The sequence below is a fragment of the Thamnophis sirtalis genome, unplaced genomic scaffold (assembly GCF_051295495.1).
Source record: "Thamnophis sirtalis isolate CommonGarterSnake01/CBP01778 unplaced genomic scaffold, rThaSir2_p1.2 scaffold_5, whole genome shotgun sequence".
NCBI lineage: Eukaryota > Metazoa > Chordata > Lepidosauria > Squamata > Natricidae > Thamnophis > Thamnophis sirtalis.
In genome coordinates this window covers 131,975,179-132,000,268 of record NW_028261385.1, presented here as the reverse complement: position 1 = coordinate 132,000,268, position 25,090 = coordinate 131,975,179, and the positions used below count along the sequence as shown (strand labels likewise).

Below are 25,090 nucleotides of genomic sequence, written 5' to 3'. Positions count from 1 at the left end.
TTAAATGAACACTATTTGGATCTGAAAGAAGTTAAAAATGGAATTCTTAAGTTATCAGGCTCTTTCACATGTTACTTTCCCCCAAAGTGCTAAAATTCATCTTTTTTATTATTCTGTAATTAACCCCTAGAATTATTAATTGTAATTTTGTATCCCACTTTTCTTTTAACAGTTCAATTACCAATAACATTTTGGGGATCACACAACTGCAGTATGCAAGCTGACGGATTGCCCAAATAAATCAAAACAGATAAAACGGGTTCCCCCATGTAACATAAAATGCCTTTAATTTAAAGGACCTGAAATTGCTAACTCTTTGGAACAAATAAGGCCATGACTCCAGCTGATTAACTCTTGAGTGTCTTTTTTTTCTACTGAAAGTTACAAAAGAGCAGATCAATTTTGCCTGTTGTGCACTGTTGTGCAGGGCCTCTTGTTGACTTTCAACAAAACCATTTAAGAAAATTAGGCATGAGTCATCCATTATTGCCTTTTAAAAGTTAACTCCAATTAGTCATTACACTATAGAATTAAACTTATTTTATCAACTGTTGAAGAAAACTCTGACTAGTACAACTGGTTTTTATACTTTATTGGAAAAGATATAAAAACAGAAATTCATAAAAAATTTAAAACAGCAAAATTATGCCATGAAGCTCCCATTAGGACAATTCATACCTAGGGTGCAGCCTGAATAAACATTATTTGCTAAGTTTCTTTTTAAGCTTAAAGGAAAATGACTAGCAATTATTACAAGAACACAGTGATGGATTTGCATTTGAATGCCGAGGGAAAACAGGCAACATTTACAGCACCCACTGGTAACAAGAATTTTTTATTAGTCTTGTGGCAAAAAATAATCAGTAATCTGTAACCAAGCATTGACATTGTCACGTCCCAAAAATAAGTAAAAAATTTTCTGTGTTCTAATACATCGCACAATGCCCATCAAGTTCCTTTTATAATAACTTCTTCAGTTCCCAAAAGCCAAGGAAAACTATCTTGGAAATGCTGGTTTGGCTACAACTTGTCACTCACTATTATCTATACCCCTAATGTGTGTTCCCCTCAAGAGTTACTTAGAATAAATGCATCAATGTGTTCAGGCTGGAAAAAAGTCAATACCTATTTAAATTAGAAAGAATGCTACAGTATATTACTTCTTCAAATTCATTTTCTATTGTTGTCAGTGTTCTAAGTAGCAATTAGAGCTTCCACTTTCCCAATTATTAAGCATAGCAAAGTTTATCTTTATTCACCCAGCATATATATACTCTTAAGAAAACCCACGTTTGATTCCCGTTCACACTGAGAGGGCTCAATTTTCCCCTGATAGAATGACATGATCCGGCTATGCGAAGGATGATTGTTACTGTGAATTTATCTTTGGTTATAAAACAGATTTAAAGCAGGGCTTATTTTATGCAAAACAGGAGCTAGAAATATCACAGAAGCATTTCTAGACAGCATTTTCATACTAACATTACCGTGCTTGCAGATTGAAAGTTGAACTGTAGTGCTTCCTAAATCTGTTGATTTCTTTTTAATCTAAATGATTTTATCATAATATTAAGTAAATAAACTTTAACATAATCCAGAAGGCATAAATTCTGAAAGGAAGGAAGGAAGGAAGGATGGAAGGAAAACTGAAATGACAAATTAAATGTTCTCCATGGCTTTGAATTCACTGAGTGCTTGCACTGGGTTGACATGTTTCTTCTGGGAAGCTCGCTTGATTTTGGTCTGGGTCTCATCTTGTTTCTCTCGCTTGACTAGAGGCTTCTTCTCGGGAGCTTTCATTTTCCAAGACACAGCAGGAAGGTTCAGAGAAGCCATCCCTTGAGACTTCTGGTATTTAGTGGAGGCCACGTAGGAGGCCTTCACAGTTTGTACCACAGCATTCATCAGGTTCTTGGCAGCCTGGATCAGTGACATGGCACTATCCACCTTAACAAACAAATCCACAGAAGAGAATAGCTTTAGTCTCAGACAGTGCCGGAAACACAGTTTGCTATACAAAGTTTAAGGATAGGGTTCAAATATATCAGCGATGCAAGATTTCCAAGTTTATGAACCTCAGAACAAACGCTAAGAGGAATCTGTGGTTCAGGTTCCTTTACTAAGAAGATTCTTTTTGAATCCAAGGGTGCCTTTATCCTTGAGTACAAACTAGGAAGGGAATGGAGAAAAACATCCAGATACTTGGACTTAAAAGAGAAAAAAAATTACCAGTGTCTAAGATTTAAATGATGGCAAAATTTGAGTTTGTTATTTGAACAGCAGATGCTTGTGCTAAGTCACAAATTTTGATGGGTCTTTGCTTTCAAAAGCTAAGCAATGGAAAAATACTATATTTTATGGAATCGCTGGCACAAAAAGGAACAAGGGCATTATTGTGTCTAATGGTTTAGCTTCAATAGCCATTATTATGCCTGCTGTGCTTATCTTAGACAAAGGCTTTCGGCATCAATATATAAATCCACAAAAACATCCAAAATTTTGGCAACAGGTTCATTGTCAAAAACACACACAAATTCCTACAAACGGCAACTTATAAGTTGAACAATTAGTTGAGAATGTAAAAAGGCTGAAACAATTAAAACATAATCCTATGGGCAAAAAATTACAGAAGTGCAGCTATCTATCGACTGTTGGGTCTTTTAACTGACTTAAGGTTCTTTCAAAATGAACAATCTGGAAATTAACTGATTAAAAGCTGCCCTTTATTTTTTTGCAATATATATAACTAAAACCAGTAAATTATCTGTTTTATAAAAAAGATTTTTTTAAAATAAAATTCTTTTTATAAAACAGATGTTCGAATCCATTACGACTAATTGTTTTCAGTCAGCATAGCACAGCCTGGTATTCGTTGTATTTTTCTTTCTCATTAAGAGAAGAACTTACTGAAATAAATTATATAATGCATATGACTTCTTTTTGGTAAGATTCAATTCTTCTGGTTTTCTAAATAGTTTGAAAATGATTTAATGGGAAGGCAACAGGAGCACAACCCATCACTGTTTACCTATCCACTGTGTGAAAGGGGACACTTACATTGCTTTTTCGGTATTTATTAAATTCTATATTACTGGTTTTAGCTCCAAGAAAAATTTCTGTTGCAGAAGAGCTCAAAGTTAAACTGGCATTTTATAGTCATTATAAAACTGCAGAGAAGGCTTTTTGTAAAGCTTTTTTCCTCCCCTTCTGTTCAATTGTGCCTGATTCTCAAGGACTGCTTAGACAAGTTCCAGGAGTTTTCTTGCCAAGTTTTGTTTTCCAGAATGGTTTGCCATTGCTTCTTTCCTAGAGTTGAAAGAAAGTGACTGGCCCAAGGTCACCTAGCTGGCTTTGCACTTAAGGCAGAACTAGAATTTACCGTCTCCTGGTTTTTAGCCCGAAGCCTTAACCATTACAACAAATTGCCTCTCTACTGTAAAGGTAGCAAGTCTCTGCTTGGTGGCAATATTCTTGCCAAAGATGGCTCAGATATTTGGTAGTATTAATTTGGTGTATAGTATATTTGATTGTATTGGCATTCTCTCATTCCTCCCTCCCTCCTTTCAGTTTGCCATTATTCAACAAAGCCATTTTCACCATAATGAATTGTATAAATCTTATAAACCTAAACCTATTCACTGGATTGTTTAAACCACAGTTTGGACCATACAATCTTTCTGAAGGAAAAAGATAGTATAGATGTCTCCAATCCTGGGAGAAAAATCTCGAGGGGTCTTGAAGATGCTGAAAGAACAGCTTTACATTCTACATTTAGAATTTCACAACTGAAGCAAAAGAAGAGTTTAAGAACTGATTCTAGAAAAGACACAAAGCAAACATTAGCACATGTACGTACCCCAGACACCACAAGTTCTCCTCCGAGGTTTTGAACTTCTGCCTTCACTTTGCTACAGATGTTCAGCTGGTGACAGTATAAAGCAATACGCTGCAGATAGGCTAGCAGGTCCTGTTTGCAAGCAGAATCTGGGCACTGTGCACAGAAAAAGAATAGATACTTGATTCTTTTCGGAGAGTTTTGCAATGCACTCCAAATGCATTGAAATACAAGTCAGTATTTTGGTCATTGTATTTATTGTTAAGCCTTGTTCTGAATAGAACTGCGTCAGAGATATGGAGTAAGGAATGCTTACTACTATAAAATTCCAAATACAATTCTGGAAGAGCTTAAGCTTGCCTGACCCCCCTGGACAGGTTTTCAGTGATTTTTTTAAAAAAAAACATCACAAGGGGAACCATATGGATCTCTGTGGGGATGCTGATCCCGGAGAAAGGCATCACAACAGAGAAGACATAATCCTCAGGTCCCAACAGATGGCATGTTTGCTTGAGGGGACTGGAAGTATACCCTCTGTGCCCTATCTCACAGGATGGACAGAAACTACTGGATAGGCAGTCTCTAGATAATCAGCCCCTATGGTATGAACCTAAAAAACAGATTAGAAACAAGTTAAGCTTGAGGGGCATTAGTGATGTGTGAGTATATCAAGGCACATCCATTATTGCCCAGTTGCATTTCATTTGCATTTCTTTCTGGACCAGTTGTAGTTTCCAAGTAATCTTCAAAGGCAAACCCAAATAGGACATATTACAATAAATGGAATTTAATGTCCATCCATCTTTATCCTTAAAAGATTCAGGTAACAATAGTCCATTTTGTATATTTAATGAAACTGTCAGATATTTACGAAGAAATGTTCTAGAATGCAGAGAGAAAATCCCAGATAAATATTAAAAAGCCAAGGTAGGGTTAATATCCTTTTATCTATTATATTGCCAAAAATGTAAACACCACCATGTTTGATCTCCTGGCAAAGACAATATACATGCATTATCTTTTCCCTACAGAGTGGCAGTCACAGAAAAATGAAGTGGACTGAGAATCCCTGTCCTTTTTTCAACTTGTCTCACACTAGATTTTTCTACAATATAGTCTGCGTTCGGAAATAATAAATAAAATACCTAGTGGCATTAAAAAAAAACAAGATTAATTTTTTATAATGTATATGATAGTGCCTTGAATTAAGTAGGTGTAAATGTAAAACTCTGTATATGACAGAGTATTCTTTTTGCATTCATGCTTTTTGTATTCATTCCACACATCTGGAAGCTTTAAGTAAGTTTTTATTTGCAGCAATTATTTGAAAAATAAGGTATCAGTATAGAATACAAATTCATTAATATTGGGAGCAAGCAATGAAGAAAGCTTCTCAGTAGAGAAGGGTACAGAATTAAGATTCTTAGGAAGACTCCATAAAACAAAACAGTGACACCTGAGTTTATAAATCTATTGAAAAATTAAAAGTGAGTAGAAGACTTATAAAAAAAATCAATTAAGGCTTACATGATCAGCAATTGTCCGTCCTAGTTTATCCATTCTTGACCCGGCTTCTGCAATTTTCTTTGCTGCACTGATTACATCAGATGTATTTTTTAGAGGTCCTTTACCTCTGCAAAGGAGAACAGAATATTTGTCTTCTTGAATCAAGGGCACATATTTGCTTGCAAATTATTTCCCACGATATAGGATTCACAAGACTCGTATGGTAGTCCTCGCTTAATGATTGTTTGAAGTTATGATCGACTCCCCCCAAAAAGTGACTTATGAACCACCCACAAAGTTATGACTGCTGTACTCCTGGGTCACGTTATTAAATTAGTAGACTAGCAAAATGCTGTGGACATAGTATATTTAGATTTCAGCAAGGCATTTGACAAAGTAGACCACAACGTATTTCTTGGTAAGCTAGAACAATGTGGGATAGACAGCATTACCACCAGATGGATTTGTAATTGGCTGACAAACCATACTCAATGAGTAGTCCTTAACATTTACATGTAGGAAAGTAGCAATGGGGTACCACAAGGTTCCGTCTTAGACCCAGTACCCTTCAATATCTTCATAAATGACTTAGATGAGGGAATAGAAGGGGAACTCTAAGCTGGCAGGAATAGCCAATACCCCAGAAGTCACGCTCAGGATCCAAAAAGATCTTGATAGACTTGAACAATGGCCATATGCAACAAAATGAAATTTAATGTGGAGAAAAGCCTATATTTTAGAAAAAAACCCAAAGGTATAAGTACAGATTATGCAAAACCTGGCTCAAAAACAATAACTTTGAGGGACCTTGGAGTCCTAGTGGATGATCACTTTAAACATGAATCAGCAGTGTGCGGTAGTAGCCAAAAAAGCTAATATAATCCTTGGCTGTATAAACAGAGGCACAGAATCAAAATCATGTGAAGTATTAGTACCACTTTATAAAGCCTTAATAAGGCCACACCTGGGATACTGCATCCAGTTTTGGTCACCACATTACAAAAACAATATTGAAACTTTGGAAAAAGTGCAAAGAAGAGCAACTCAGGTGATTAAAGGCCCAGAGACTAAAACATATGAAGAATGGTTGCAGGATTTTGGTTTGGCTGGTCTAGAGAAAGACCGACTAGGGGGAACATGATAACAGTATTCCAATATTTGAGAGGCTGCCACAAAGAGGAGGGGATCAACTTATTTTCCAAAGCATCAGAAGGCGACAAGAAGCAATAGATGGCAACTAATCGAGAAGCAACCTGAATTAAGGAGAAACTTCCTAACAGTGAGAGCATTCAACCAATGGAACAGATGTTGTGGGTGCTTCATCACTGGAGGTTTTTAAGCAGAGACTGGACAGCTACTTATCTGAAATAGTATAGGGTCTCCTGCTTGAGGAGGGGGCTGCACTAGAAGACTTCCAAGTCCCTTCCAGCTCTATTCTGATTGATTGATTGATTGTATTTTGGGCACTTATGACTGATTGCTGTATCCTGTGACACCCCACCCCCCCAATTTCTGGCAAAAAAATTGCTCATTTGTGAGAATGGATTTCCTTAATGACATGGTGATTCATTTTATAACCATTGTAAAAACAGTTGTAAAATTGAGTCTGGTCATGTGGTGACATGATTAACAACTGCAATGACTTACCACCAAAATCCCCGGCTCAATTGTGGTCATTAAGTGAGAACTACTTAATATCTTATGAAACAAATAATTAAGCTTGGCCATAGTTTATTTCATTATGGTGAACTTAACAAGCCAAACTAGTTTTACAGAGCAAAGTAATCATAGCTTGTTCTTGGGTTGTTGTTGTTTTTAAAAAAAAGATGATCTTGCATTGCCCCTTGAGATTAGAGACTTGGGTAGGACTTCCTTTAGCATTGCCTCATCAAAATTTCCCTTATCAAAGCATTCCTAAATGATTTGATTCTATGGCAGGTTCTGTTTGGTATTCAAAGTCACAATCATAGGAAAGAGGCCTAAATCCAAGGACATCCCTAGAATATATCTCAGGTCTATCCATTAATCTATAACAAAAGACAAAGTTATAAAAATACCATTAAATATAAGCAATGCAGTCTTATTCAACAAACTTTACCACTCCTCCTTCAGGGGAGAATGGGTAGGTCAAACAACCCCACGGATGTCAAACTCGATTGCATCATGTGACATATTGTGATGTATCACGATATTTTTTGCCTTTGTGGAGCCAGGGTGGACATGGCCTGTGCATGATGCATCCGGCCCGTGGGCCACCAGTTTGACCGACCTGCATTACCCAATCTTAGGACCTCTACCTTGCCTAGATTTGACTTGCAACTTTAACTGGTTCTCCTTCAGTCTATGACCCAACACTGGAACAGTTAAGATTAAATGAAAAAGAGGAGGCTTGGTATCGTATTCATATTAATGACCCTGCTCTCATTTAGAAATCTCTTCAGAATGAGAGATAAGAGAGAATAAATAAGATCATTTCACAAGGTGTCTGAGACTGTTTCAGGCATATGCCCGACTGTAGTGGATACTGCCAAAGCAAACTAGCTGAGATGCAAGGAAAAGGAAAGAAGGTTGCCCTTGAAAAGCCTACTTATACAGAATGCTTACCTGGTGAAGTCTGTCATCTCCATCATAATCATGCACATTTGTTTTGCCAGAACAATAATATCATTACTGCTGTCATCCCATTTGGATACTTCAGCATCCAATTTACTCTTTTCTTCTTGGAAGCTGGCAACTTGTTCAGCAATTTTGGCTTTTTGTTCTTGAGGGAGTTGAGCCATGATGGCCTGGAATGAAGAATTATTCTATATATAAAATGCTTTACAATAACTGGCTATTCAGATATTTTCACTAGCCAACCTAATTAAGAGTCAAAGTACTGTATATCCAAAGGATGTCCAGGAACATTATTTTTTAATCTCCGCTACATGGAAAGATCTACTGGTGAAAGATGACTTTTTAAGCACCCCGTAGAAAAAAATTGGTAACATAGGAAATTTATGTTTTCTTCTCCATTTTTACATTGTATGGATGCATACATTTGAAATTGCTACAGGGGATGAAAAATAAAAAGTTTTCAGACAGAAAACTGACATATTTTTGAAAGCCAGATTGTAAGTGCTAATCAAGGATCAAATCTTATTCAAATCCTCCAAATATATGCAAAATTGGAGGGAAAGACAAAAAACCAGGCTACAGTGTAATTATCAGATCATGATTATTTGATTCATCTCTTTAAATTACCCGAGATACATTTTGAGGCAGCCAAGTTCATATAGCCTACACACTAAATGTAAGGCTATTGCAGTAAGTGAGAGCAAATTTACAACAGGAAAATTTAAAAAAAGCATTGTGCTTTGTGAAATAACAAAGACACTTGCTTGGAAGACCATCTCTTCATAAATGTAACTGTTGGCAAGCAACCACCCTCACTTGAACTTTCAAGTAGCGTGAACAGTGGAAATGCTCGAAAAAGTGAACTATTACTTTGAGGTTCCTTCTGAACTCTATTGTCTAAGGAATTTAGCGATGCTTAACATAGCAAATGCAACATGAGTTTCTCTTTCACTGTTAAGCACAGAAGAAATTAGATTGGATTCAGAAGGTTTTTTTTAAAAAAAGAAAACATACAAAGGAATGGGAAATCTTAACAATTCCACGCAGTTTTATCCTTGTAACTATAATCTACAAGGACACTCTCATGCAAGTGGAGAACAAAATTGCTATCATTAAGACTAAAGTAGGTGTGTGTGTGTTTGTGTGTGTGTTTGTGTGTGTGTAGAAGATAAAAATATAATGGTATCAAATGGCAACATGTTATATTGGAATTAATTTTTCTCAATAGAATTGTTTTTAAAAAAATCCAGTTTGAAGGAATATTCCTTTTTCCATGGCTAGGCTTAAGTTTAAATCAAGGATTGGGAATGCAGAAATCAGATTAGATGATGCCACAGTTGTGTGATTTTTATCTAGAGCAAAAGAACACAAATAGAGGAAGAAGATAACCCCGGAGCAATAAGATAAACAATCAAATAATGCTATATAAACAGATATACTGGGAATGACAGAAATCATGGTATCTTGATTTTAATGTGGCCTGGTACTTGGGCTCTATCCAATGAGATTAAAGCAGTTAATTAAATAGATATCACTTACTCTTGCACTATGACCATGAATAAGTTGATCATCTTCAGTTTGAACACTTGTTCGGCTTCTGACATCAAAGTCTTCTGTCTCAAAGTCAGAATCATCAAGTTCTTCAGGTGTCTGCAAACATAGTTTAAGCCCAAATCAAACTTAAGAGTAATTTAGGGGAGCAAATGTTTCCATGGTTTTGGAATACACTGAATTTAAAACTTGTCAAACTGCTTATTTTTAAGACAGATGAATAATTAACAATACCAAAAATCACGTACATTTTGTACATGTTTATCTAGCACAAGTGGGAGACAGTTTGATAAAATGGTTAGACAAACACTTAAAAAAAAGTAATTCTCATTTTATACTGCCTACTTACATTTGCTATATTATTTTTCTTGAGCTTGAGCAAACAGACATAAAAAAACTATTAGTAGCTTCCTATATTGCTGTATTTGTAACACTTTATTTAATGCAATTTTCGTAGGCACTGTGTAAAATAACTCAATACTATGCTAGATTAAACCACAGCAATCTGTTTAAAAGGATATATTACTTTTCTGTAGCTTCAGAAATCTGCAGGTTCTACTTATTTTATAGTAGGTGTTTCTGCTGATTTCTTTCTCCTAGAAAATCTGTTTCCTGGTTTACCATAATTAGAATGTGTACTAGCTCCTGATAGTGGGAATGTTGATAGTATTACAGTGTAGAAGCTATGTACAGATAGCAATGGGAAACAGGGTGGGGGAAATAAATTCTCTTTTAGCTTCATCTCATTTGAATAAATTGCTTTGTGCATATCTATTCTTTATTTTCAAAGTGACTAATCCCTAATGGCATTATACAAGTATTTATGGTACTTCATTTAGGGGCTTGCTTTGAAAATACATCCAATTTGTATTTTAGACAAAATGCGTAGCTGCTACTAATTAGGTCTCTTAACAAACACCTAAGAAAAAAGGCATTTGCCTCTCATAATTTATTCATTTTTAATTTTTTTGCTGCCTCATCTCCATCAAAAGCAGATAGATTTTGAATATGATTTCCGAATCATAAGAGAATCCTAGCCTTAGTCCTTATACATTCTCCTTTGCTGAGATTTTTTTTCCCAATGCAAAGAGGAAAACTTTGCAATGAGCCTACTATCTCTGACACTTCTAACTTGTTATGTCAGCCATTTATGCAGTCAAACGAGCATTATAATAGCATTATAAAACAGAACCATTCAGATACAGATAAAGCTCCATAAATAGATGAAATTCTAAATGTAGTTAAATAAGAGCAACTTTTTCAAACATCACTGAACACTCAAAACAAGGGCAAGGACAACTTGGATTCATGAATCACATCAAGTAACGTATAAAAACATGTCTTACAAACCTGTAACAGCTGGGTTACACATCACATAAAAAGAAGTTTGTCTATGGTCTGGTACAATACAGAAACATTGAACTTTTTCAGTCTGCGGTATTCTTGGGCCTTGAATGACATGTTGCCTGTTACATTCTAAAAGTGAATGGAGCCAGGAACCAAAGTAGCCCCAATTTTGAGATATGAATAGAGTTTTTAAGAGGTAAAATGGCAACAGTTTTGCTCTTTGAAATCCTCCCAAGCTTCAAACAATGGAACACCTTTAGTTATTGGCTTTCCCATTCCGAAATATGACATCTGCCTAACATAAATACTATACAATGGAAGCCTTGTTCTAAATACAACCTAAATGCATGTGTTAAAATCGTTTACATTGGAAAAGGGAACAGCTGAGATACAACAAATAAAGATTTGGGGAGAATGTATGCCAAGCCATAAATTAAATTGTGACTAGAGTACTAACAGACCAAAAAAACTGAAGTAGCTTAGCTTTATACCATCCTTCTCTTCTATGTGGGGGAGAGGTGCCTGGACCCATGTCCTGTCCAAGTGGGATACCAGGCACCAAGTCATTTGAAACATCCCGACTTTGGTAGTCTCCACTTTTTTTCTCAACTGCATACAATATAATTTGAAATTACTGAATTTATTATTGAGATTAGAAGAATGGAAAGTGATCAAAGTCAATCACTTTATATACAAAGTGAATAAAGAACTGTACACCAATATATACATAGGTAATGAGTGGAATACAGACAGCAATTTTTCAAAATATAAAATGTTTAGCTGCAGACAGTAGTTTCTGGAGATGCTCAAGTTATTAAGCTGCTATGATATGCACTATATGCGTGCGTGAATTTACAGAGAATTTAGGGTATGTCTTAAATTATTAATAAAACTTATTTTGAAAAGGGAATGCTATTTCAAGAAAGCTAAAATTCACTCACTCTGATCATCAGCACTGCTTTTCTGATGTCACGAATTCCATCATATACTAGTCGTGAAGCATCAATAAATTCATTTTCATCCATTGGCTGAGCAGGGTCAGAACTTAATGCTTCTACCGCAGCTTCTACTTGTTCGGTAAAACGTGGCATAACTACAGAACAAATAGAAAAAATGAATTAGGGAGGTAGAAAAATTATACAACATGATACTAAGGAGCAGTTTTAATTCATATGTATTATTGGAAGAGCATCGTGAGCAGAGAAATATTTTATGTTTATGCTGGTAGTAAAAAATAAGACATAACATGAGAAATCTCTCTCTCTCTCTCTCCTGCTTTACATTGTATAAGTAATTTATAGGATGAGAATGCAAATACTAAAAGTCAATATTTGGTCGGATTTTTCTTTTTCATTTTTAAGAGGAGCTTCTTTTAAAGTATATATATCTATTTTAGGACATGCACTATCAAGTATACCTCTAAGGAATGTTTCTCAACCTCAGCAACTTTAGTTTCAGTTCCTAAGAATTCCCCAGCCAGAACCATGTTTCTCAAGCATAAGAACCATGCTTGAGAAACACTGCCCTACAGAAATAGCACTTAAGAACTTATATACCACTCCATAGTGATTTATAGCACACTTTGAGCAATTTACAATGTCAGCATATTGTCCCCAACAATCCGGGTCCTCATTTTACCCACTTCGGAAGGACGGAAAGCTGAGTCAACCTTGAACTGATCAGAATCGAACTCCTGGAAATGGGCAGAATCAACCTGCAATACTTCATTCTAACCACTGCCTGGACTCCATGGCATTAGTCTGTCTATTTCTGCCTCTATCTTAAAACAAGTAATTGGTATTTTATAACAGTGGCTTCCTTAACTATTAGACTATACTTATACACCTACCAAGGGGCTGCAGAAAGAAGTGAGGAGCATGTTGTCCTGGCTGATAGTTTCATCAAGACTATCAAATTAAAAGCATGATTATATTGTTTACTTTACCTGTGTTTGACAGCAGTTTTGTTGCATCTAAAACCTTTTCTGTATACACCCCGGGTTCATAATTATCCATTTCAGAAGTGACAACATGAATTACTCTTGCTGCACGACCACGGATTGCACCAGCAGTGCGATCTAAACCATCAACATCTTTTTCTTGAAGGGCAATGACACATTTATTTACATCTTCTAGAATATGATTTTCTGGTGGTTAAAAAAAAGAAATGGGAAAATTGCATTTGTTACCTGATAATGTATAAATCAGCACCAGTAAGTTAAGAAGAAATTGCTATGTATATTTGAAATACAAAGTTAGCATGAAGCACACAGGTTAAAATATTCCTGCTAATAAAGAAATCTCTCATTTCTTTTATTGAAAATTAGGACAATCTAAGTTTAGGATGGCATAAATATATTCCAAAAAAAAAAAAAAAAAAAAAAAGATCCACAAGCAGAGTCTAGTCAGAGGCTGTATGTATAGTCTTATAGTGCCACAGATTCCAGCTACTGACCAACAAGTAGAGGAAGCCATTAGATTACCTAATAGTGACCTCTCCCTGCTCCCTTAGAAGTTTGCAGAGTTACAAGGTGTAAACACAATATCCAAAGTTCTTTTTCTTTGGGGAATGGGAGGCTCCTCTTTAAAAATTCTAATTCTTGTAAAGCTTCTCTAATATCTTCACAAAATAAAACTCTTGGCATATCAAGCTTCTTAAAAAGGGAGCTTTTCTTAACCTACACGTGGCTAATGAAAGGGTAGATGATGACATCAAATATAACACTGGGCAATGCAGGAAAAAAAAAGGAAAATCAATACAGCAGGAACTACTACTTGCTCAGCTCCAGATGTTGAGCAATACGTAAAATATCTATTATGGTAGAAGAGGAAAAGAGGAGAAAGGCTGGTGAATGCGGCAACAGTTATAAACTAGCACAGGACATAAGCACAATATTCCTTTAAAGTAACATGTTTTTATTAAGATTATTGAGACTTTTCTCCCCATTCCTTCACCAGGATACCTTGCTTTAGATCAGTGTTTTTCAACCATTGTGCCGTGGCACACTAGTGTGCCGTGACATAGTGTAAGGTGTGCCGTGGGAAAAACACTTTATATATAGTCAATATAGGCACAGAGTTAATTTTTTAAAAATATTTTCTAATGGTGGTGTGCCTCGTGATTTTTTTCATGAAAAAAGTGTGCCTTTGCACAAAAAAGGTTGAAAAACACTGCTTTAGATGACAAGTAGAAAAAAAAGCAATCTGTTAACTATTGTTTTAATAGCTACTTTCTGACATGAATAGAGAAAAGAATTGTAAGAAAAGACCATTGTTTTATCTATATTCTATCCATATTCACTCTATTCCAAAGCAATAGCAATAGCAGTTAGATTTATATACCGCTTCATAGGGCTTTCAGCCCTCTCTAAGCGGTTTACAGAGTCAGCATATCGCCCCCACAGTCTGGGTCCTCATTTCACCCACCTCGGAAGGATGGAAGGCTGAGTCAACCTTGAGCCGGTGAGATTAGAACCACCGAACTGCAGATAACAGTCAGCTGAAGTGGCCTTCAGTACTGCACCCTAACCACTGCGCCACCTCGGCTCTTCCTAAACAGTATAGTTCCTAAGCAGTTCCTAACAGTATAGTTCCCCCTACACCTTTAAGGCCGAAAGCTTACTAAAGCCTTCAAGAATAATAGCAATAGCAATAGCAGTAGACTTATATACCGCTTCATAGGCCTTTCAGGCCTCTCTAAGCAGTTTACAGAGAGTCAGCATATTGCCCCCAACAATCTGGGTCCTCATTTTACCCACCTCGGAAGGATGGAAGGCTGAGTCAACCCTGAGCCGGTGAGATTTGAACCGCTGAACTGCTGATCTAGCAGTAGCCTGCAGTGCTGCATTTAACCACTGCGCCTAACTTAAGATTCTATACACCATTTCTCAGATGTAGGTGCAATTTGATGCTTAAATGTATGTGGTTAAAAAACACTTTATGTTTATATGACTTTTGTTACTTAAATAACAAAATAAAATAGCCCCAGCGATTTAACCAGTGAAATAAAGGCAAGATTTTCCTGAACGCATAAAAATGGATTTTTCGATAAATTGTAAAAAAAACCATTTCCATGGTAAAATAGTATCAATTCTAACAAAATGGTAGTAGCAACCAACCATAACACTTTATTTATGTTTAATATCTGTATGAACCTGTTAAGTGAGTTCATCCACAAGTTTGGGGAGTTGGTGACATCAGTATGCTCTATTTGGGGTTGCCTGTGAAGACCACCTGGAAGCTTTAAATGCTTTGGAAAGCTGCAACAAAGGCAGTGATAAGCGCTTACTGGTATGTCCTCCAGCCTTCCGGGTGCAATTAAAGTGCTGGTTATAATTCACCAAGTCCTAATTGGTCAACAATCTGGCTAATTGAGGGATCGTCTATCTTCATGCCATTGCCTGGCCAGTAAGAAGAGACAGGGTCTCTTCAATTAAACAGTGTCGACTATTGGGTTCTAAGAAGTGTCCCACCACTTGCCTTCTTAAGTGAGATTCCCCCAGAGAGCCGTATGTTCCCACCCTGATGGCATCCTTTAAAGCCTTAAAAACCTGGCTGTTTTCCCAGACCTGTTTGTTTTTATTGTGAACTACCCATAATAGTCTGGAGTTGGGCATAGCCTACATTGAATAACAAAACACAACAAATAAAGTCGTTTATCAGAAGAGTTTATCGTAGTACTAGCATCGTGAATTTTTTTTCTCTCTTTCCCCACTCACCCAATTCTAAAGGCCTCTACTATTACCCCCTTTCCTGGAAGAAATACCCAGGTATCTCAGGTGTAAAAATTGGCTGAATACTCGTACATCTTTTTTCCCATCCTATCTTGTTCACCTCCCTATATTTTATAGTATTTTTATTTTAATAATTTGTATAGAAAACTACTGGAATTGCACAGAAGAGGCATAGAAACATAGAATAGGAAGATAGTAATAATTATCATTATGAATAAAACATTTCACATTCAAAATGTTCTACCCAGTTAAACAATCCAAACAACTTTATGTAAATCATGCAACATGATGAAGAAAATCTGAAGGTGCCCAACAGAATTACTAGAATTACAGAGATCGAGCAATTGAAAACAATTTAGTTGTGACATGGACATATTGGTATATCTGGCAGAATGCAAAATTCCTATTCAGTCTTAAAGAACGTAGCAATGCTGTATTTATAAGCTTCTGGTATTTACCTGTGCTGTGTATACAAAACACAGGTGTAAAAACTTTGGCGCAATTTATGTATTAAATCACACTGCAAAAGCTTCAGAACTTACTTTTAGCAATACAGTTTTGTAAAAACAAACTAACATACCAGATGTGAACCAAAACCTATGAAGGACGCTGAGTGAGGAATACAAATTACAAGTCCATAATATGAAAGAACAGTTAATTAGAGCAACTCTTTCCTTTCATAAGTCTGCTGAAAAGAACTTAATTTTTTTTTACTTAATTATACAAGGAATTATATGAAGGAAAATAAAATGATAATGTTGAAGCTTGCTGGTCAAATGATTCAAATCTCTGCAATTCTAATGCACAAAGATCTAGTGCTGTTGTTGCTTGCAAAGGGACAAGGGCAGATAAGTAACATACCAAATACAGACGGTAAGCATATTCTTATTATTGAAATGTATACTATGCAAGAGGTCTCAGTCAGATCAGCAAACAGACGTGTGCACGTTGAATTTGAACTACAGAAAAATCTTCAAATGTCTCCTATCAGTTGCTGTTCTTTATTCATTTAAGAGAGTGTCCTTGGAGCCAGTACATTGTTGTGGGTCCTGCTGGATAGCAGATGAGATGTTTTATACTGGTTTTCTCCATGCTTCCAATTGAGGCTGTGTTATTTAGGTTGAAACTCAAGTTTTTCAGATTATCTTTAGCATGTTTTGTCCATATTATCTTTGGTGCTGATGTTGGGTTTTATGCAGGCCACTTTCTGATGATATCATTCTTGAGATGGCTGTGTAAAAACATTCCCAGTATTTACTGTAGACACATTAAAAAAAAATCAACCTTATTCAGTTTTGATTTTAATGGCGTCCATGGCCCAAATCCATATAGCAAAATTGGCAGGGCTAATGCCAAGAAGTTTTGCATCCTGGTTTTCAGAGAAATGTTTCATTTCCTCCACAGGTACTAAAGTGCCTTAACAAGAGATGTAGCTGAAAGTGCTGTTTTCTGTTCTTCCCCCCGGTGATTTGCGATATTTCTAGTGGTTCACTTACTCTATGTAGGCTTTACTGGGACAAATAGCAAACGGTGACCCATCAGTTATCAAAATATCTGTTGCACTGATATTGACACTGTAGGAATGAACAGTGCTTGTAATGTCATGCCAGATGGCAATGGCTTGTGTAATGCTGCCTGCAAAAATGGCATTATGATCAGCAAATATGAAATTGATTAAATACAGGAAGTCCTTGACTGACAAGTTTGTTTAGTAATTGTCTGAAGTTATGACTTATGATCATTTTCACACTTATGCACTTCCACTGCAGCATCCCCATTACATTTGGATGCTTGACAAGTGTTTCATATTTATGATGGTTCCAATGTCCCAGGATCATGTGATCCTCTTTTGCGACCTTCTGACAAGCGAAGTCAATGGGGAAGCCAGCTTCACTTAACAACCATGTTACTAACTTAACAACTGCAGTGATTCACTTAACAAACGCAACAAGAAAAACTGTAAAATGGGGCAAATCTCACTTTAACAAATTTCTCACTTAGCAACATAAATGTTGGATTCAATTATGGTCGTAAGTTTAGGACTACCTGTAGTGGTTTAGCTGTACTCTATTACTTGCCTATCAAAATCTTTTCCTCATTATAGTATCAACTATGACATCGAACGGCAGGGGTAATATCGCACAAGCTTGCCTGATGCCAATTAAATTAAGAATTCTACTGAAAGTTATACAGGTTGCTGGAACTGCTATAAGTTTTCTTGTGTAGATTACGAAAAAATGTATCTGATCCCTCACAAAAATTAGCAGGTTTTGATGCCACTCACCTGTACTGGAAAACTGTTCAGGATTCTCATGGATGCTCTTGACCCCACTTGTGCCAGCTTTGTCACAGGTGCTCACGGCCCCACTCACATGTATATGCACCACCTCTCCCACAAAACCATCCCTTTCTCCCCCCTTCCCTCCTCTGGGCCACCAACCCAGAAAGGTTGGGGAACTCTGGTCTAGAGATTAATATGTAGAATACCTATTCCTCTCTTATGAATCAATGTATTTCAAAATGTAACCTATAACTTACATATAACTTCTTGAATTTCTCATACTTTACAAACTTGACTACATATTTCCATCCTATGTGTATCATAGTATTGTGCTTCTTTTATATATATCTTTTGCTATGTTATTCATGTACTTTTCTTTAAAGTTGGTCAGTATACACTGTTGAAGGTTGCTTGAAAGTCAAGAAATGCAGTGACAGTTTGTCACATCAAATTCTCTCTTCCATTAGTTGATGAAAATGTGGTCACAACATCCTTGGGTTGGGTGGAAATGGGGTGCTGTTCCTTAGTTATCTGTTCCTGCTGCCTCTGGAAGTAAATTGAATCATCCTCATGAAGACCTTTCCAATGATTGATAGAAGGCTTATATACCAGTAGCTTTGGTACTAGAGCTGTCATCTTTCATCAAAGTAGTGATGTACGTGTCCTTTCCATGCAATGGAGAACTCTTCTGAGTGCCAAATGGGCCGTAACAGTCAATGCAGTCACTGAGTCAGAGTGCCTCAGCCAGGACTTCAACCATTCCAACTCTTTTACCATTTCTCAGTAGTTTTATTGCCACTTTTACTTCATCTATTGTGGGCTCTGCATTCAAGGTCTGATTTTTCTAGTGTTTGAATGAGTACTGGATTTTACTGGTGGTCTCAGCAGTTCTTTACAATTGCACAGTTGTTGAAAAAAAACCCACATCCTGGAAATTAATTCTTTGAAGATCTTACAATATCTCATCTGCCTAGTTGATTTAGTCTTTCCCTGTTGATATCTGAGAGGGGAAACAAACACATGGTACTTGTGTTTTTGTGAGGCCACTTCCAGTTCTAGGGTCATGGAGTTCCAGTCTGCTTTATGCCCTGACATTAGCTGGTGGCAAATTTTACGTTTTTTATATTAAGCTTTTTTAAAATAAGTTTTATTGATGAATGTTTTCAAATTTAAAAAATATAAACATCAAACAATATAAAGAGAAAAGATAAAGAAAAATGTGTTAAAGGAATAAAGATAAAAAATAAAGTTTTTAATAGAGTTTTAGATAAAGATATAAAACAAAAGACTGATAAAAAAACTATAGAACAAAAACACTACAGAAATACGCTTTAACGATGTTTTCTCCCCCTTCCTTTCCATTTGGAAATGTTTCTCCAACTGCTAACCAAAATATTAACATGGAGTTATTTGTTAATACCTGTTTTAAGTTTTTTTTGTCAGTTTTATTGATTTTGGTCTCTAATTCAGTGCAATTCAGATATAATCACATTATGACATGCAATGTAATAATCTCAAGCAATGAATTCCTTCTTGCCAACATGGTGTTCAGTGTGTCCATTCCAAGTGGCTGTGCAGATGTCAAATTTTGGTATAATGAAATAATGTTTGTTATGTAACCAGCTCTTTGGCCAGCTGCAAACTTTCACTAGCATTCTAGCTAAGTTATCTGCTAGGTTTGGCACATCAGATGCCCCAAATTTGGCAGTATTTCTATGTATGATTAGTCTACTGTCCATGGATTAATGTCTGCAGCTGGTCTCAACTATGGAATGATGTATAACTATGGAATGATGTTAATGCAAAATACAGCTTCTATATTAAATAAAACAATTATTTTGATAATCTTAAAACTCTAATAGAATAATTTGGGATTTGAACTCTAAGAACCCCACAAAAATTCTTTGTGCCAGAGTTCTCTTTAAATCTGTTTTAGCAATTCACCAAAAACTGATCATGAGATAATCCACCCATGATGGATTACATTGCACTAAAATTATAGGATATAAACAGTACCATTTGTAGATGATGTGGGTGGGACTGCCAGCAAAAGGGTACATATTATTATGCTAGATGGCCATGCCTAATCTGACAGTTGTTTTAGTTGAAATTTGTAATAAAACTGGGGGAAAACATCCCAAAATCCTTTTTAATGAATGCCATTGTCAGTTTAGTATGTATTTTCCTAATCACCTAAGGTTTGTTATTGCAAAATGCTCAAAAGTTGTTGTCAGTGACTCAAAAGTACTTAAAAATGTGGCATCTAACAAATACAAAAATGTGGTAATTTCACAAATGGGGGCTTTTAAAAATTCCACAATACATCACAAGTAATTGGTCACCATTGCATTATGCCTTAGAAGTCTCATTCTGGACAGAAATATTGAATATTTATTAAAACAAATTATACGGTCACCCATCTCATTATAGCAACTCTGGCCGACTAACAGTAATAAAACAAAACAAAAACAATTTCAAACAATTACAGTAACAATTAATATTCAATATGCCAGTTATTTAAAAAATCCACATTAAACATTAACCAACAGGGCTCCTCTGACCCCAATACTTGAAAGAAAAGTTAGGCCTTTAATGTCTTACTAAAGGCCAACAAAGTCAGGACTATCAGAATCTTGGTGTGTGTGTGTGTGTCTATTCCATAGGGCAGGCCCCACAATAGAGAAGGCACATCTTCTTGGTCTCATGAGAGGCATTGTTTAATAAAAGAAACCAGGAATATGGCTACCCTCTTAGATCTGGTGGTGAAAAGAAATAATTGGCGGCAAAGAGTCCGGCAAATAATTTGGCCCTGGATGAGAATGATAGGTGTCCTGTTTGATTCAGAATTGTTTTTTTCTGGATAAGGCAGACTACTGCTAGTTTCAGAACAGATGAAAAAAAAATGCTCCCTGAAGAAAATGTAAACTTTACTTCATTTTGCTTGATTTGAAAGATTCTTCTTTTTTTAATGGTCCCTTGTAAGAGGCTTTGTTTCAGTGGGATGAAGGTAGAGATACCCATAGCTATTATTTATATTCAAGAAACTTTTAACTTTCTCTTTTATGTGCTTCATTTATCTGAAACAATAGGCTCAAAGCATTAACCTGTTAAAAAAATATTTTACAAGCAGATAAATCAATGAAATGGCACTTGGTCTTATCTGAACTGCTATTTTCAGGGCTTGGACAGGAGGCTCCAGTGGATGGTATTGACACACCCATTTGGCCATGAGACTGGGATGAAGCTGAAGACACGCCTCTGTACTCCACCCTTCCTTCTCCACTTCATCAAAGTGAGCTCCCCTCAGACCTGAAAACAAGGCACAAAGGAGAACTCCCACCACCCCAGCTATCATACTACCTAGGGCGGGAACTGGAGCCTCCTGTCCAAGCCCTGAAAATAGCAGTTCAGGTAAGACCAACTGCCATTTTCTGGAGTGAGGGACAGGAGGCTCCAGTGGGACCTACCAAAGCTAAGTCCCATGGGCGGGGAACTCATGCTTTGCAATAACCTGCTGTAGCACCCTGCGTCCAAACGCTGCATCAGCAGATGCGAACGTGTCCAACCTGTAATGTCGGATAAATGGCGATGGGGATGCCCATGTAGCCGCTCTGCAAATGTCCTCTATGGGGGCCTGGGAGGCCCAAGCCGCCAAGGTGGCAGCGCTCCTCGAGTGTGCAGTGATGCCGGCCGGCACCGGCAGCCTCTGGGATTCGTATGCTAGGGATATGGCTAAGCGGATCCACCAGCTAATGGTGGAAGGCGTTACTCTCCTACCCAGAGACGACGATTGGAAAAATAGGAAGAGTGCTTCTGAGCTCCGGAAGGAGGCTGTCCGCTTCAGGTAAATAAATCTGTACCTGAGGGGTGGCCTTGACCTTGGCTGGTGAGCTGCTGGTGTTGGCTCTCTGGAACAGTAGGAGTCGCCACTGCAGAGTCCTGACGTGCAACCGTGCCCACGGTACTACCTCGATGCAGGATATGAGTTTTCTCAACAAGCTGGATAGAAAGGCTATGGGAACTTAACGGTCCCTACGGACCTGCTTAATCATCTTAACCAAGCTGGCCCTGCAGTCCGGGGAGAGAAAAACCTTTCCTGCACGGGAGTCTATGACCGCCCCTAAATGGAGAATTCGAGTTGACGGGGTGAGGGAATTTGTTTCGAAGTTGACGGAGAACCCCAGCCCCTGAAGCGTGTCCACGACCTGCCAGAGTTCCGCCCTCGTCTGACCTGGGGATGACCCCCGGACGAGGACGTCATCCAGGTAGCAATGGAGCCTAATGGGAAAGCCCCTTAGGTAGGCTGCCACCACTACTTCGAACTCTAGCCGAAGCCCATGTGACACAGTGCCGATTACCCAGGCGTCAGAGGAAATTCTTGCCCAGGCCTCAGAGAAGAGAGCCAGGCGACCGCCAATGGGTGGGGTCGGGTTCGACCTATTTGCCCCGGCGGTAGGGACGCCCACCTCGCCCTCGAAAGGGCTGCTTACTCTGAGGCTGGAAGCGGGATCTGTCCTACTGAAGTTGCGGTCAGATGACCTCTCTGACCTGGGAAAAGAGTACCTGCTCTGCTGAGCCTCCAGTTCCGGGGGCCGGTACGAGAGTTTGCGGTAAAACGGGGTTGACCTTTGTTCTGCCTTCTTCGCCGAGGTGGGTAATACTTTTTTCTTGTTTTTGTCCTCCACGAGGAGCGGTTCCAGGGCTGCTCTGAAGAGGGAGCCCCCTGTGTAGTAGGCTGATGCCAGCTGCCATTTGGACTTACTGTCCGCCTGCCACCCCCTGAGCCGGAGGAGGCAACGGGAGATCACAGATGACGCCATAGCCCTGGAAGCAAACTTCATCACGTTTAGTGTGGCATCAGCTGAAAACTGCGCCACTGCTACCAACTTGTTCAAATTCCGATGCAGTCGCACATCCTCTGGAGGAATGCGTTCCTGGATCTTCTCCATCCACAGGATCACTGTGCGATTGAAGAATGAAGCCGATGCTGCTGCCTTAATGGCCCAGGCCGCTGACTGGAATGTTTTCCTCAAGGTCACCTCCGCCTTCCTGTCATCTGCCTTAAGGTTGTCTGCGACGTCCTTGGCCACTAGGGATGCAGGCGACGCCAGGGCCATCACAGGTGGGTCCACGGCTGGTAACTGTAATGCTTGGGAAAAATCTGGCTCAATGTTATAAAACACTGCCAGGGTTTGGGAAGGCAGTGGGCTTTTCCTATTGCTTCTTGACGACTTCCAGGAAGAGGTGAGGGGCAGGAATCTCCTCCTTCACCACCTTGGGTTCAGAAAAGACTGGGCCCCGGGCTAGTCAAGAGCCAAGGTGGCGCAGTGGTTAAATGCAGCACTGCAGGCTACTGCTAGATCAGCAGTTCAGCGGTTCAAATCTCACCGGCTCAGGGTTGACTCAGCCTTCCATCCTTCCGAGGTGGGTAAAATGAGGACCCAGATTGTTGGGGCAATATGCTGACTCTCTGTAAACCGCTTAGAGAGGGCTGAAAGCCCTATGAAGCGGTATATAAGTCTACTGCTATTTTTTGCTGCAGGCCCATCGGAGGAGCCTTCCTTGGCCCCCTCCCTAGCTCCAGCTATGCCCCCCTCCTATTCTACCAGTGCAGTAGCACACACTTTTCGTAGAGGAGACCGGAATAAATTTGGGGGGGAATAGTCCAGTAAATGACGGAGTTCTGGTTTGTCATCCTCCTCATCCTCACACAGGTCAGGATCTCTCTGGAGTCTGTCCCCTGTTACTGAACCTTCACTAATGAGGGAAGAAGAGATAGGGCGGCTCATGGGATTGGATGGAGGCCGAGCCTGGGATGAGCTGGCCCTAGGATTCCCACCTTGATCTGGTGCTAAGAACTGAGCAGTCTGCTGCTGCAATCCATGCGCAATTCCAGAAGCAATTGCTCTTTCAACGAGATTTTGCAGTCCCCTTGGTAGATCATCTACATCCAGAAAATCCCAGCCGGAATTCTCTGGTTCCTGAGCTACCCCAGCTTGGGGAGCTAGACTGGACTTGGGCAGGGCCTGATCTTCCCTAGGATACACGTGGGCACAGGAATCTTCTAAGTCCAAACCCTGGTCCTCCAGGGAAAGGGGAGAGAAGGAGACCTTTCTCCCCCAAATCTCTGTGGGGAATCTGGAGGGAGTTCAGGCTGGAACTTACCCCCCAATGGGGATCTGGAACAGGGGGGAGAAGCATTAAGCCTACCTTGCAAGGCTCTCAGTTTTTCAGCCCTGGAAAAGTCTTTGAGAGAGCCTTGTGCCTCCTCAGTTCGTCCCTCTGGGTGGCACGAGAGGGGCGGGGGTTTGCAGCCTTAAGGGCCCTGGCCGAAGCAGTGGGTCACTGCCTGGTTGAAGGTCTCTCCCCAGGGTAGCATGGGGGCCACGTGGGGGAGTAAGGGAAATAAAGAAAAAACTAATCCTCCTTGTGCAGCCTCCTGGCTCTCCCTCTCTTCCGCTGTAACAGTTAATGAGAAAACAAACTGAAAGAATGCTGCTTTCTCCCCTTCTAGGCAGACCCTGCCTCAGCACCGAGAACGGTGTGTCTGGGGGTTGCTGCCAAGGCTTGCCTCAGCCCGGGTCACTTTGCATGCTCTCAGTTCAAAAAAAGAAAGAAAAAAAAAAGCATCTTCGCGCTCTTCCCAGCGCTCCATGCTCTCCGCAGCTCGAATCCAGCCGCCGAAGCCGTTTCCAGTAGATTGGTGCGATGGGGGGGGGGCTCTGGGCTGGGAATCCCTAGCCTCTAGCCTCCCGATCGCATAAAAACCCCCAGGGATTGGCGCCACATGCTTGGCAAAGCCGGAAATGGCTGCCGCGACCTCAGCACTCTCTCCGATCCCAGGGATACAAAGTAACACTCCCTGGTGGTTAGAAAGGAAAACCACGTAGAGCTTCTTACAGTCTAGAGCAGAGAGCTAGGTACGGTGGCTGCAGAGGCAAGGAGGTTCCAGTAGAGATAGAAATTGCAGGAGAAGTTAAAAATATGACTCGTTCTTTAGCCAGACTGAGATGAAGTGGAGAAGGAAGGGTGGAGCACAGAGGCGTGTCTTCAGCTTCATCCCAGTCTCGTGGCCAAATGGGCGTGTCAATACCATCCACTGGAGCTTCCTGTCCCTCGCTCCAGAAAACTTCCAGGATACACAATAAACACAATTACAAAAAGTATTTAACTAAAAACAGTGTAACTTGAAACATGCTATGCCTTAACCCTCCTTTTCTAA

General features: G+C 39.0%; 1 protein-coding gene across 1 annotated transcript in view; it reads right to left on the bottom strand.

Annotated features, from left to right (window-relative positions):
• Positions 1–577: 577 nt before the first annotated feature.
• CTNNA1 (catenin alpha 1) overlaps positions 578–25,090 on the bottom strand; it is a 75,627-nt gene continuing 51,114 nt past the window's right edge. The window contains exons 12-18 of the mRNA XM_014058590.2: positions 12,801–13,001; positions 11,797–11,948; positions 9,497–9,607; positions 7,946–8,127; positions 5,363–5,468; positions 3,857–3,991; positions 578–1,947 (exon numbers count right to left, since the gene is read on the bottom strand). Coding sequence (XP_013914065.1) covers positions 1,660–1,947; positions 3,857–3,991; positions 5,363–5,468; positions 7,946–8,127; positions 9,497–9,607; positions 11,797–11,948; positions 12,801–13,001 — 1,175 coding nt within the window. The 3' untranslated portion in view covers positions 578–1,659. The remainder of the gene's footprint in view (positions 1,948–3,856; positions 3,992–5,362; positions 5,469–7,945; positions 8,128–9,496; positions 9,608–11,796; positions 11,949–12,800; positions 13,002–25,090) is intronic.